Genomic DNA, 15,254 nt, shown 5'->3' on the forward strand with positions numbered 1-15,254 from the left:
CACCCCAATAAACTTAAAACAAAAAAAATCTTAAAAGCGGCCAGCAATAAAGGTCACATTATATTCAGGGCAACAACCATAAGGACGGTTGCTTCTCCCTGGAAACGATGGAAGTCAATAGTGTGGAATGACAGCTCTAAAATGCTAAAAGAAACAAACAACATTCAAGTTAGAGTTCTGTATTCAGTGAAAAAAAATCTTTCAAAGATGAAGACAAAATAAAGGCATTTTCAGAGAACTGAAGCTGAGAACATCAGATACCAGTAGGTCTGTATTACATGAAATCCTAAAGGAATTTCTTTTAGAACGTTTGAGTTCCTTGAAAGAGAACTGGTCCTAGACTGAAATGAGGATAAGAAGGAGGAATGAAGAATACCAGAAATAGTAAGTATGTGGGTAAATATAAAAAGACTGTTTTTTGTCTTAAATTTTTTACAAGTGAGGCCACATTTAAGACTATCTGACTTTGGGTATGGTGCCCTTACCCAAATATAATTCACAATTAAATGTAAGATAAACCATAAGCATAAGGAAGTTAAGCAAAGTTCTGATTTATCCCACGGTAACTATTTCAATGCTTTAAAAAAAATATGTAACTCTTAGAAATTTTTTCTCTTAATTTTTGGTGCCTCTACTTGCTGTGCCTTTAAACACATACTTGATTTGATTCCTAGGTTATTCAGCATTGGCTGGCAGCCAGTCAAGAGCATAAGACAAAGAAAATATGTGGCTACATATCTTGCCACATATTCTGCTACAAATGCATCAAGTCGTGACAGAGCCCACTGCCAGTGAGGACAACCAGCCTCTTCAGGTTTCCCGGGATGTGAGACTTTCAACGCCGATAATGGGGCAGTTTTGGGTGAACTGTGATGACCAGTTATCCTAATGAGGACCCAGAATGAGGTCCCAAGGAGAGATGTGGCCCTGAGAGGAGCAAACAGTGGTGTTTTACTGTGGGCAAGAAAGAAAAAAGGCCGGAAAGTGTGAGACTTATTTTCTCAAAACTAGACTTGCCTTTTAATTGAAGTAAAAATTCTTCCTTCTCCCTCCCCCACACTTTCTATCTTATGTCTAATAGATCAAATATGTCCCCTTGGGGGTTGGCATGTTATGAAGGTGGAAACATGAGGGCAGGAACAGCAGTTCTGCTTGGCAGGTGAGGGTGACAGCTCAAAGTAGTGCACAGACCTCCCTCTGGGGCATGACTCACTGACACTTCACCCACTTGGCTGGGAGGGGAAGAGAGAAAGGGAACTAACAGTATCTGCTTTTTTCCTCTAGGGTAATTCTTGCCATCATCCTATTAGGTCAGAATTATATTAGCCTGTGTTATTTGTAAGGAACCTGAGACTCAGAAAGGTCAAGTCGCCTGCCCAGCATTACTTAGCTGCTGAGTAGGAGATGAAACATTTCATTATATGGATGCTCGCTCACAGGCTTGTGCCTGTTGCCTGGACATAGCCCTGTGACCTCACCTGTACGCGCATGTATGGGACCTGCAAGGGAAGAAGCAGACAGGAAGGATATGTGCTGGTGACCACACACCAGAGTAGAAATAAAGGCGACAAAAATGCAGAGCTCCTGAGCGGGGACCGGCATCTCCCCGCCTCCAGGAGCGGTTTTACACATTTAATAGAGACATGTGGGAACTTAGACTGAGCCATGTGCCAAATACATGAGATGTCCTGAAAATGGTGCTGCGGAGACTGAGGGCAGGTGGGGGAAGGAAAACCAGTGAAAGGATTAGACATCTGATGGCTTCTCTTTAGGACTATAACCCCAGGCTCTCAGGATATTTCTGGACTGACCCCATCTGTCATCAAAGTAGGCTCTTGCAAAAAATAAAAAGTGTTTAAATTGCAAAATGAAGCCTATTGAAAAGAAGACAAATTGGCTAGAAAAAGATACCGTAAGCCAAGTGTCATGATTCGAGTGGTACAACGACAAGCAGCGTTTGGAGTCACACGTTTACAGTCACTTATTAGTTGGGAGACCCTGGGCAAGTGACTTAATCTTTATGTGTCTATACAGAATAGAAATAGTAATACCTTGTGGACTGGTAGCGGAAGCTCTGAGTCTCAGTTTTCTCATTTATTAAATGGGGATAACAACAGTACCCATCTCACTGGGTTGTTGGAAGAATTAAATGTTTACACCAGTAAAAACAGAATAACGCCTAGCGCACAGAAAGCATGAAATGGGTTAGCTACTACCATTAACAAACTAACTAATAATTTTGTCCACAGCATGTGTTTTTCTCTGATGCTCTCTTGTTGGTTTGTTTGTTAAAGTTCCATGAGGCAGAGGCTCTATGCCTAGTTCACCGCAGGACCTAGAACGGTGCCTGGCACACATAGTACGTTACAGCTCCCTTCTCCACTGCATCGCTGCACTTACTCTTTCGAGATAACCCGGGACCATCTGCTGCCAAATCGGAAAGACAACCCACTCTCCATTCAGCACCTTGGGTGAATTCTTTAAAACTGAATTAGATTGCACTCCCATTTAACACACTTCAATGGACATCCTCGCATTGAGAATAAAATCTAAACTAGTTTCCGTGGTTTACACGTCCTGTATGCTCTGGCCCTTCTGCCACATTATGTGGGTCTCTGTTCCAGTGCCACCGGCTCTGCATAGTTCCTAGATCATGCTCTCAGCCTCAGGACCTTTGCATATGCTGTTCTCTCTGCCTGGACTACTACGTTTCTTTCATAGCTGGCTCCTTCTCTGTACAGGACAGTAGTTAGAGACAGATTGTGCGACCAGACTGCTTGGGTTCCAATTCTGGCTCTACACTTACTACCTGTGTGAAGCAAGTTACTTAACTTCTTTGTGCCTCAGTTTCCTCATCTTAAAATAGGGATAAAACAGTGTATCTCATCAAGTTGCTGAATTATGTGAGCTAATAGATAAAGTGCTTCGAACAGGGCCTGGTACCTGGCACACACCACCACGATCACCTTTCAGCTTAAATGCGGTCTCTTTGGAGACCCGGTTCTTTACCAGAGCACCCAGTACTCATCCTAATTTGTAAATATTTTATTTTTGTTTACTACTTGTGCTCTATGAAGACAGGAAATTTGTCTTATTTACTTTTGTATGCTCAGAACCAGCACAATGCCTGCTACGGGGTAGTTACTCAATAAATCTATGTTGAATAGTTAGAAAAGTAGTTATCCTTATTTTCTTACCACCTGCAAGAAGGGTCAGGTACTGTGCCAAGGCAGAAAAGAGAGCTGGGATTTGTACCAGGGTTCCAACCACGTGCCTCGGCTGAATGGTGAATAGTTATGAGGTGTTCTGTAAACAAGTAGGTACACCACTGATTTTAGTTTCTTCATCCAGATTTTATTCATCTGTCGGATCTCCTAAGGCTGTATCTTCTGACTGAGGTTCCCTCCACGCCCACCCACCTTGGTGAAGCTGGAGTGCCCACAGAGCTCTGTATGCATTTCTTAGCTGAGTCCTGCTTTCATGCTTCTGTACTGTTTCTCCCAATGTCGTCTTAGCTGAGGATGCCCTGCCCTTGACATACTTTCCTGAGCTCCTTGCCCACTGCTGGGCCCATGGGATATGCTCAGTACGAGCTTGGAGAATCACCACGGCCACGGCCTTTTCAGGAAGCTGGCCTGGGGCAGCTCTGCATTGCACACACTTTCATGGAAGAGATGATGATGACAGGAGGGAGGTCGGCCGCTGTTCTCTTACCTGATCTGTTGTGGCCACTGGGGGCAAAGCCGTAGAGAGTGAGAGCATCCGCAGGGAGGCCTCCAACTGCTGGGGCGGCAAGAAGAAGTTGGGTACCACGACGGGCTCGGGGCTGCTGTGGCAGTTAAGGGACACAAACACCTGGAAACCTTGACCCTTGCTAGACCAGCATCTTCACTGACTCAATCACCCCGTTTGTTTTTTTTCTCCCACCTGGTTCTGCCTGTGAATCTGAATCCTTCGCTCAAGCGGTTCCCTCTGCCTGGAAAGCTCTCCCCACTCCTAACAAAGCTTAGTCTATGCTCCCCAGGGGTCAGTTCAGATGCCGCCTCCTCCAGGAAGCTGTCTCCTAATCTTAGCGCATAGCGATCCCTCATTCCTGATCATCTAGAACAGAGTCTGCAACACAAGATAATCCTTGATGATTGAGTCTGATGAGCCTCAGTGTGTTTCAATATTCTCTCAGCTTCTCAAAGGCAGAGATGCTGTAGTTTCCTTCTGTCACCTCGCTACTTCCCTAGAGCTCCATAGGAGGCTGGTAGGTGGCAAGCGTTGAATGCTACTTGCTGAGGGCTTGCTGGCCAAAAACTGACCTGTTAGAAGTCGGTTAGACAGGGAAGGTAGCTCCAGGGGCAGTGCCATAGATTGCTGGGAGATGCCTGGCCCCGAAGGCGGGTCTGTCCTCCTGGTTGTTCTCTGGTCACATCCTGAAATGAGGGCTCTATCTGGGAGGGCACAGCTGGTCCCCCCAGTCTGGCCCTTGGAGGCAGGTACTAGACATTGCACTTCTCCTCCGTAACCCCTGGAGATACCCAGGATTGTGTTGAGAACGTGGTGTTCCAAGAATACTTGTCCAATCAAAGCAGATTCAGTTTGGGAAGGGAGGGAGGGGGCTATTTGGATAATCTAATTTTTTGTTTCTGTTTAATAAGCTAAGTTTGGTTTTGATTCAAATTGGTTTATCATCATTCTTCCATGCTAGACTTTGAACTCCAAGAGGACAGAGATAATCTCTCTTTTCATAGCCATACTCCTGTTACCTGGCTTAGCACCTGGGACACAGTATGTGTTCAATACTGAATGAATGAAACGCATCGTTTCCCGCTTTGGTTCAAGTCTCTGCCTCTTCTTCCGAGGCCCCGGTGACGGAGGGCCTATTTGTGATCGCTGCTCAGTCAGCTGATGCTGTGGGGAAGGAACAGCTTTCTGGGAGGTCAGGGGTGTGTCTGCAACACCGAAGCTCCGCCTCTCAGCCCATCGCCTCCTGCCTTTCTAAGGGTCCTGCGCCAACACTAACCTCTCCCTTATTAGATAACATCAGGAAAGTTCACTTGTTATGCCTGTTTCTTCACCAGTAAAATGGATGTAATAATAGTACCTTTTGTTTTGAGGATTAAGAGTCTATACAGGCGAAGAGCTTAGAAGGGTGCCTGACACACAGCAAGCACTCAGGAACAGTCAGCTCCGCTTGTCTCCGGTTAACGGGGAAAAGGTGCTTGTTCTCACTGTCCTTACACTGTTGCCCTCACCCACGGAAGTCCGCCTTCCATTCCCCGCTCTGCACTGTGAGTACAAGTCAGGCCGGTGATGACTGGGCCGATCTTAGGTGTCAGGGCTGACCACTGCTCCCTGATGCCCCACCGCCTCTCCTGCTCCCCTGGGGCTGTCTGTTCTGCCGGCCCCTACCCAGTGCTGATCCTTGGGGCTGTCCTGCGTGTGGGCCTCTTGCCACACTCTCCCTGCGGCCCTTATCTGTTTCCAGACACCTACCCTGAGAGCTGATCTCGTCCTGACCTCCAGGCCCGGGTGGCTTACAGGCTCATGTACAAAACGGAAATCCACTCTTCGCCCCGAACCACCTTTACGTGCTGTTCCCCGTCTAGTACACGACGTCACTACCTAGTAACTGGAACAGAAATCTCTTTCAGTCATACCTTTCCCCTTCTTTGTCATCCTCTGCCCCTCCCTATCTAATCCTCGCAAATCTAGCCCACTCTTCATCATAAAGCCACCTATGCTTTAGGTCAGACTTTCTTCGTCTTTTATTATTATTGCAAGTTTCCTACCTGGTCTCCTTGCTTCTGGTTTCCCCTGATCTAATCCACTTTCTACAGGGAACTGGGTGACTTTTCCAACATGTAAATCTGACCATATCACACTTTTGTTTACAAGATAACATCTGCTGAACACTGTGTACTAGGAACTACATTAGGTAGTTTTTATCATTCATTTTAATTTTCACAACAACCCCAAGAAAAGGTCTACGATTTTAAAGCTAAGGGAGCTGAGGTTGAATGTGCTTGCCGTGTAGAGTCCAAGCACCTTAGGCCGGCATAAAAGGCCCTTGACGACGCAGCCCTGCCTCACCTTTCACCACGCCACTAATGCCTGGGCTCTCACCGCAGTGCACTGCTGCCCACAGGCCAGGTCCTGACCCCGGCTACGCCTCCGCACAGTTCGCTTCCTCATCTCTGTCCACAGAAGACCTATTCATCTTTGAGGTTCACTCTCATGTCTCTTACTGGGATACCTCCAAGCCGAGCTCTGGCAGCTTCCTTCTCTTGCTCCTCAGCATTTGGTCCATGTCATCACAGCACTTAGAACAACAAACTGTCATCACCTGTCTCCTACCTCGTACTGGGAATGTCTCGAGGTCAGGTCTGGTTCAAATCTGTCCTCAGCACGCAGCACAGGGCCTGGCAGTACTTGTTTTTTGAAAAAATGAATAGGTGGGAAGGTCTGAATTGGGGCCTGTGACTGCTCCACCACTGACCATCCACTCTGAGCACAAGGAAAGTGACCGTAAAGGCAGCGACGTCAGAAGCCAGGACGAGCGAGGAGAGGACTGAAGTCTGAAGTCTGCGGAGGCCGTCTCCTTTCGTGCTCAGCTTCCAGGCGTCGCGCTTTGAAGCCTTTCCCGAGACCCCATCCCTAGCCTTCGGTTTCTCTCTGCCCTGCATCAGAGAGAAATCTGCACACAGATCACATCTGTGTGATGTGTGCAAACATTTCCACTCATGTGATTTTCTCTAGAATCCTGTGAAACTAAGATAGTTCAGTTCAATCTGTATTTACTGATCTCTACTCTGTGCAATGCCTAGTGCTGGGAACACACAAAAAAGTCAAGGCCCCTGACCTTCCTGGAGCATATATAGTCTGGTGGGTAAGGGCTTCTTGCCTCCATCTAATAGGTGTAGAAGCTGAGGCTCATATGCCCGAAGTCACAAGGAGCTGGGTCTACAAGGGCTGACGTCACGCTCCCTGACTTCTAGTAGAGAAAGATCTCTCTTGAGTCAAGTGGCCTGCTTCGCTTACCAGCCACGCAATAACCCCTGCTTGTTGTTGGATAGTAGGTGAGCTGATGTGACTGATCTGACCAACTGGTTAGGCTGCACACACGAGGGCTTTGATGGCCCGAGTGGTTTCCTTTCCTCATAACATGTTCATCTGGATTTCAAAGAAGAAGGGGACAGCCAGCCCGGTGGCTCGGGCGGTTGGAGCTCCGTGTTTCTAACGCCAAAGGCTGCCGGTTCGATTCCCACATGGACCAGTAGGCTCTCAACCACAAAGATGCTGGTTTGACTCCCGCAAGGGATGGTGGGCAGCGCCCCTGCAACTAACAACTGCAACTGGACCGGGACCTGAGCTGTGCCCTCCACAACTAAGATTGAAAGGACAATGACTTGACTTGAAAAACGCCCTGGAAATACACACTGTTCCCCAATAAAGTCCTGTCCCCCTTCCCCAATAAAATCTTTAAAAAAAAAAAGGAAGGAAGAGGGGGAATGTCAGGTGCCCCTTCTCCTCACCAACACTGCTCCACTGGAGGGGTTTGGGCAAGTCCATTTCAACTGTGCCCACCTCCCCTCCCCTTGGCTCCATCACTTGCTTTTTTTTTTTTTTAATTAATATTAGGCAAGTCACTATAACTGAGCCTGTTTCCTTACATGCAAAATAAAAATGATGATACCGACCCTGAAGACTTGCGACGACTGAATGAAAAATGGATGTCAAGTTCCCGGCACCCAGTACACGCTCCATCAGCGGTAGCGTTCCTTTCCCCTCTCTGCACCCTCCATTTCTATTTCAACTGAGATTAATGGTCTCATTCCTTAGAGCCAGAGCCTTGCCTTTATGTGTAAAACGCCCAGCAGATTCATCAGATAAATCAGGCGAGGCGAGGCGAGGCGAGGCTAATAAATGTGTTCCCAACACCTAAACCCAGTTCAGAGCATTACGCTGCAGAGGGCTGGTGTGAACGGGAGAATCGGCGCATCCTGTCATGCAGATGTTTTCTGAAGGGTCTTCCCACGCCCCTCAGTGCATTCCATGAGGGTGGCAGCCTCTGCTCATGCTCACACTAGGCTGGCCTAAGCACCAGCACCCAAAATGCGCAGAGACGGCCTAAGGGGCTACTTGTGGGGAACATCAAAGGATACAGAAGGAGGCTCCGCTTTGTGGAAACCGCTGATCCAGATGTCGCCTGCTTCTGCCTGATGTCGGAGCAGTGGATCGGTGGCCCCGTACGGTTTTCCTGTTTGGCCCGGGAGGCAAAGTGTAGAGGGAATTCCTCAAAGCTATCAGCAGAGTCACTTAGCTCACTGGAGGCAGCTGCATTCTCAGCCTGGACCCTTGGCTTGGGCTCCTGGTCCTGATCTGCTCTTGGGGAGCAGGGGTTGCTCTGTTGGGCTCCTGAGAGTGTCATGCGTCGGATGAGCTGAGGGTCAGCTGAGGCAGGCTCTCCAACCTTGGCCTCAGAGCCCTCACGCTCATAAGGAACACGATTTTGGCTGGCAGAACGCTGCCTAGACTGGTGGGGGTTGACAGCCCTTTCTGGGCTGGACAGAAGGCTGCTTTTGACCTTGAGCTCCTCGCTGGGGCAAGGCTCTAAAGAGGAACAAGAGGGGCCTCCTACCCTCTGCACCTCAGCAGCCTGAAGGCTAATGATCTCACTTGTGTCTGACATGAAACTGGACCAAGGGCTAGTCTGGTCTGTTACAGTGGTGATCTCATTGAGGGTCCTGGGCTCAATGATGTCTTCTTCATAATCCTCATCACTGTAGACGGGGCCGGCCTCAGTGTCCTCACTGCTCTGCATCCTTGTAACAGGTACTGTGTGTCCCAGGGCCTCGTGGAGCATTCCTCTTCCACTCGAAGTCTCTTCAAGTGTCGGGAGAGGTGGGGACTCTGTGCCCTCATCTGGAGCTTGTGCCAATGGCAGGTCTGGAGTTGTGTTTCGTTCTTCCATCACCTCTATGTCCTGAGCATCTGAGAGAGTGGGAACTTCTCTACTTCTACTCCTGGATCGGTGAGAACTCAATGACGCTTGGGGATTCCTGGTGATCGTCTGCAGATCTGAACAGCAACAGATATCACTCTTACTACAAGGCAGGGCACAGACCACTCAACTTTCCCACATTAGCCTCTAGCTTCAGAAGTATTCTTGCAATCAGACTTTGGACAAATCTTAAAGACAGTTAATCCACCCAAGAGTCAGTGAAACTATATTCAAGGCAGTACAATTTCTAGCACTTTATTCTAATATCAGAAGACCAAAATCTAATCTATTCATAGTTGCGGTTACATCTGCAGAAACGCTTTCAGAGACTATCTGCTCCTGTTCAGGAATTCTTGGGAGCTGGGAGTTCTGGCGGACATGTTCATGCTTCCATTTACTTCAGTAATTACCTATATTAAAAACCAAAATGAGAATCCACTTATTTACCTATTTGATAACAGCTATTAGAACTATCTATTTTACCTGGAAAATAAAAGCAAGGAAATATCTATTACCCGGACGATAAGGCAGGGGAGGTTTACAGAGAAAATGGAGGAGCACGGTGTGGGGGAAAAGAGCAGAGGCTTTGGAGCTGATCAGTCTTCGGTTCAAATCTACCCATTTTGTGGTCGCCAGCAAACTATCCTCTCTGAGTCTGTTTATCTTTAAAACGTGATTAACACCAGTCTTTCCAAGAGGTTTTGGCATAAAGAATACATGGGCTTACATTGTATGGCACATATAAAGACAATAAATGGAAGCTACTAGTCACCTCAAATTGTTTTGGGGATAAAATGGAAGGGAATAAATTAATTAATAGGCCCAGTACATGATATATGTTTACATGATTATGTGAGAGTGGAAAGGAATTGGGAGGCAAATTTGACTCCCAGGGGTAACGTCATGTCTCTCTCACAGCACCTAACAGAGCGCTCAGCCTACAGGAGGTACTGGCTGAGTTTAATACATTAATTTTCAGGTCTCATAGGAGAGTGAGTAGATGTCTGAAAATGGAACATCCCTACCTGCCAATAGGAACAGGAAGCAGGAAGCAGATTTAGTTGATCCCGGTCCTTTGGCCTGAATTACCCTTCTGTCGTGGAGCAGTGTTTCTGCTTTTTATAAACCAGCCCATCCTTTAAGGCCTTGCTCTATTGCATCTCTTCCAGGAAACCTCGCAGATGCACTAGCTAGATGAGATGACTAATCAGCTTTGTTCTATATGGAAGCACTTAAGTACATGCTCTTGTGTAACTGTCTGTCTATATAATTCTCCCATCCGATTATGAGCTTCTCAAAGGCAGAGACCATATATGTCTGATTCTTGTTGCAATTTCAGGTCCCAGCAAAGGACTTGGCATATGGCTGTAGCATAAATGAAACCCCCATTCAGTAAGACACTCCCACGCCTCACTCATGCCTACTGTCTAACGACTTCTTCAAAAGCATCCTGAGATAGGATGGAAGCAGGGGGAATTTGTTTAAACTGGTTTCCCTGATCCAATCACGTCTCTCTTTCAAAATTCATCCTCTGCTTGTGAAAAACCGTTCTCATCCTGTCATTCCCTTGCTTAGAACTCCCCATTTTCTTCCAGGATAAAGATTAAACTCACAAGCTTGCCTTCAAGTCCCTCCAGCTTCAATCTTTTCAATTGTTTCCTCTCTCCATGTTTAATATACCCCTTTAAAGGGATTCCCTATTTGCTCTCACCTCTACCCCAAACAAGCCTTCCTCTGTTTTGCTTTTATGCTTTCTTTCTGAGGGGTAATTTCTTTGGTTGACTATAGAATGTATGCTTGATAAAAGCAGAGACAATGCCTGTCTTCTCCACCACTGTCTCTTCTTGGAACTAGTAACACAACAGTGCCTGGCATAGTTGGTGTTCAATAAATAACTGATTGAATATTATTTCCAAGCAAATGGAAGCCAAAATACAGAGTACATTTCTGGGGCCCTGACTACCAAAAGGTTAGATATCTGGGAAAAGAAGGTAGGAAAAAGGCTTGTACCTAATATCAATCTTGGTGGCTTCCCGCCCCCCCTTTAAACAGAGAAAATGGAACTTATCCATCACTGTGTACAATTTACACATTTTCTTTGAGCAAAAATGACACCAAGTGACAGCTAAAGGTGCTGATTCAATTGATTTCTCAATATTCCCCAAAGCATGCCCGATATGTAAGTTTCTAGATTTTAACCCTGGATTCTGATTAAGTTTGATGGAGCAGGACCCAGGAAAACTATTTCAAAGTTAAGTCCCCCAGGTGACTGTCACACTCAGGCAAGTTTGAAAATACTTGTTCTAGAGTGACCTCTGTCTGGGCTGCACAGTGGAATCACCTGGGGAGCTACGAATAATATTGATGCCTGGATCCCACTCTCAGAGGTCCCGCAGCAGCTGACCTATGGTGCAGCCTGGACGCCTGGATTTTTAAAAGCTCCCGCAGTAATTCCAATATACAGCCACAGTGAGAACTACTGCTTTCAGGGGTCTTTCAAAGGGTGGACAATGGAGTACCAACATCTAGAAGCACCTGGGGTACTTGCTAAAAACACAGCCTTTTGGGCTTTGAGAATCAGAATTTGAGATATATCTATAAGTTGATTTTTTCTGAAAATTGGGTGGTACAAGTTCAAGAAATGCTACTGAAGAACTCATCGAAGCCACCTTCTTCTTCTTCTTCTTTTTTTTTTTTTGGTTGGGGAAACTTCAAGAAGGGAAAAGGTATGCTCACAGTCAAATACTAAGTCCATGCCAGAAACCACCAGAGACCCCACACGGGTGTCCCGTCTCTCAGGCCAATGCTCTTTCCACTGCACATGCTCCTGTGCCCTCCTTTCAAAAGGAAGACGATACATGAATAAGAAAGATGATGAAAGCTGTTGGTCACAAGGGCTTGTCTGAGGGCAGACATTCCAATGCTTCTGAATATGCTCTCGGTGACCATAACTCAACAAGAAGGGCCCTGAGCCATACCCTTGATTAAGGAGCCGACTTGCAACACCAGATTGTTGGACTTCTCCAGGATGCACTGGCTCCCAGGGTCGAGGCTGCTAGCTCCTGGCACATGATGGTCCCTATGACTCTCCTGGCGCTGCAAGACGGTCTGAGTCTGAAGACTGAGGGGAAGTGGAGGCTTGGTGAGTTTCTGGCTGAAATACCGCTGGATCTGATCCAGCTCACTCAGATTCCTCCTGTAGAAAAAGAAGGGGAGTAGAGGACAAAAGGGTCATTCACTGCGCTTACAAGCATTTTATGTTCTGCTGACATTCTACTGCTTGAGCTAGGACCTTAATACCTCTCACTTGGTCTGTTAATACTAAGGCCCCCCTCTCTCCAATCCACCAATTCATCCTTCACTTCTCTGACTATAATTCCACTGCTGGGGACAAATTTCTCCCCCTTCTGTCTGGCTAATGCGATTCCTCTTCTGATGTACAGCAAAAATCCTGCCTCCCTGTCGGGAACCATTCTTGACCATCATTCCAGTCCTCTTACTCTGACAGAATAAGGCTAACGCTGACCTTTGCTACCTCATGACCATTCCTGACTGCTTAAGCAAGCGACCTCTGCTAGTCAGCCTACCCTGGCTCTCCGCACCGGTTTAAGGGTTGTCCCTTGGTGCTCCCCAGTTCTTTGTTCTTTCAATCACATCACATATTTGTTTCACATTTATTTCCCAAAGAACTATGAGCTCTGTGCTGATTCCTTTGTATCTATTACACTCAGCATAGTGCTTGGCACAAAATAAATCAATGTTGAACAGATAAATAGACATGAACACATTACTTTAGAAAACAAGGCAAAACAAAACAAAAAACTTCTGTTCAAAAATCTTTAACGGGGCCACATTCACTCTTATCATTCTCCAGTGAGAAACCATACCAACTACATATGGTTGGTATGGTAAACCAACCATACACCTTCATTTGCATAGGATTTTATGTTTTACGCTTTCAAATATGTTCTCTTGTTTAATTCTAAACAAGATAATTGGCCAACCAGATGAGATCAGAAATTATTGTTTTACTAAGGAAGGCGAGGATTGCAGAATTTAAGTGATCTGCCCAGGGTGAGTAGTAGTACGCAGCTGCATGCTTGGGACTCCAAGTCTTGTGCTTTTTCCATGACAATAGACAGGTCCTATCTCAGATTCATTCCTGTGTCTCAGCTCTGAAATGCTGGCACCTGAGTTCAAACTACTCCCCCTGCTCTGTCCCTGTCGCATTCAACTTTCAAGGTGCTTATATTTCTCCTTTTCAAAGGAGAAATCGCCAGAGATGACCACCTCTCCCTAAACTCCTTCACCCTTGGTATCTCCACTGGCCTGCTGTCTTAGGTTTTCCTTTAGTTTTCTCATTATGTGTTAGTTTCCCTAACTAGGCCATGAGCATCTGGTAATAGAAGATAATATCTCAAACTTCTCTATTTCTCTTGTATCCTCATGTGCCTCATACAACTGGTACAACATAGACACCAAATACCTGGGAAGTGAACCCAAGTCCTTCTATTGTTTTGTTAGGAACAGTCTGCATGTTTTAGAGTCAAATCCAGATGAAATGAGAGGACAAAGCTGACCCTTATTCTGCCACTAGAAGCCACAACTCTATCAAATCACAGTGGGTTTACTTCTTAGGTGTCTATATCGGGGGTGCGCTGCATGGATAAGTAACTGTAGCAGGAACATATGGAACAATGGTCTAACCATGTAAACACGGTGGAGCTTTAGAAAATACGCAAACCCAACTAGCCTTGTCAGAGGTTCTGAGTGTAGAATCTACTAATACCAAACTGTAAGTTTCTCATCTGTGAAAAAGGTTTATTAATACTTGCCCTGAGGCCTCAGAGGATTCCTATGACTCAAACAAAACACTCTTTTAGGGCTTTGTGAACCCAAGGAAGGAATGCAAAATTGCTATTGTCTTGTTTCCTTTCCATTTGATAACTGATAATGTATTCATGGCAGTGGTTCTCCAAACCTGGCAGCATCAGCAGCACCTGAGAACTGGTTAGAAATGCAAGTTCTCAGGTACTACTCAATCAAGAACTGTGTGGGGGGTCCCAGTAATCACTGTTTTAACAAGTCCTTTCATGTCATTCTGATATATACTAAGTTTTGAGAACCGCTCCTCTAGGGCAGTGGTTTTTATCCTAGTGATTTTGGTCCTAAGAACACACTTGGTAATGTGTGGAGACATTTTTGGTTGTCACAACTAGGGAAGGGGTGCCACTGGTGTCTGGTGGGCAGAGCCCAGGGATGCTGCTAAATATCACAGGACAGGTCCCCACGGCAAAATATCTGACCCAAATGTCGACAGTGCTGTGGTTGAGAGAAACTGCGTTAGGGTGAAGGACCGCTTCTTTTTCTCTTTTCTCAGTGGGTTCTAAAATATGTTACGAGAATAACCCAATGAAACGCAGCCACACCATGGGTAGTTTTACTTAAATAGCCTCCAGTCTCCAGCTGAGACTAAAATGAGAATTCGAACATCTAACTTCCCTGTAATATAAGTTTGGGCAGCATTCCATATATTAGCACAACTGTTCAATCCTTTTTAACCCATGTCCCAGAAATCAAAAATATCTTACCAATCTTTCTTTTCTGAGCTTGTTTTATGAAAGCAAATAATAGGTTCTTTTGTTTTCCAAATACAAAATCTTTCACATATGTTTTCCTCACACTTTACACTCTCCCTCCCCTCCCCATCACTTTCTACTTGAGAACCACTGTTTTAAAAGTCCAAACTCTTAGCCTACCATTCAAGGCCCTTCAAGATCTGACCCCTACAGAACCCACCCTCCTCCTTACATCTTATGCTCGGCTTGATCCTAATTGGTATTTCCCCAAACCTGACTTGCTGTTTTATGCCTTTGGGCCTTAGCATGTTTTTTATGCACAGAATGCCCTTCACATTTGTTGACCTGTTCCTTCGAAGATCAGTTGAAATGCTGACTTCTTTAAATCTTTCCATGACCAACCCAGAATGTTACTCATCCCTCCGTCTACTCTTGGCCAGGAAACGTGCAGCTCTTATCACACATCATTATCATTGTCTGGTAATGCGGCTATCTCCTCCCCTAGGAATGGCAGAGCCAGGATTGGAAGTCAGGTCTATACGACTGTGAGCCAAGTCCTTTCCACTGCACCCCACTTCTTCCTAGACAATGCAGGCGCTAATCCAGATGACTGGCAATGGCCCTTTCAACTCCCATAGTGCTGCTCTGGCTCAGGTCCTGACTCAACTAAGAAGAGACGGGGA

General features: G+C 46.1%; 1 protein-coding gene across 3 annotated transcripts in view; it reads right to left on the reverse strand.

Annotated features, from left to right (window-relative positions):
* Positions 1-15,254, reverse strand: part of C2CD3 (C2 domain containing 3 centriole elongation regulator) — a 116,594-nt gene that overhangs the window by 10,895 nt on the left and 90,445 nt on the right. For 2 of the 3 annotated variants that reach the window (XM_081061697.1, XM_081061699.1), the window contains exons 30-32: positions 11,971-12,188; positions 8,154-9,069; positions 3,715-3,829 (exon numbers count right to left, since the gene is read on the reverse strand). In XM_081061697.1, coding sequence (XP_080917823.1) covers positions 3,715-3,829; positions 8,154-9,069; positions 11,971-12,188 — 1,249 coding nt within the window. The remainder of the gene's footprint in view (positions 1-3,714; positions 3,830-8,153; positions 9,070-11,970; positions 12,189-15,254) is intronic. The other variant, XM_081061698.1, reaches the window with a different exon arrangement.

The sequence above is a fragment of the Rhinolophus hipposideros genome (assembly GCF_964194185.1).
Source record: "Rhinolophus hipposideros genome assembly, chromosome: 10".
Classification (NCBI taxonomy): Eukaryota; Metazoa; Chordata; class Mammalia; order Chiroptera; family Rhinolophidae; genus Rhinolophus; species Rhinolophus hipposideros.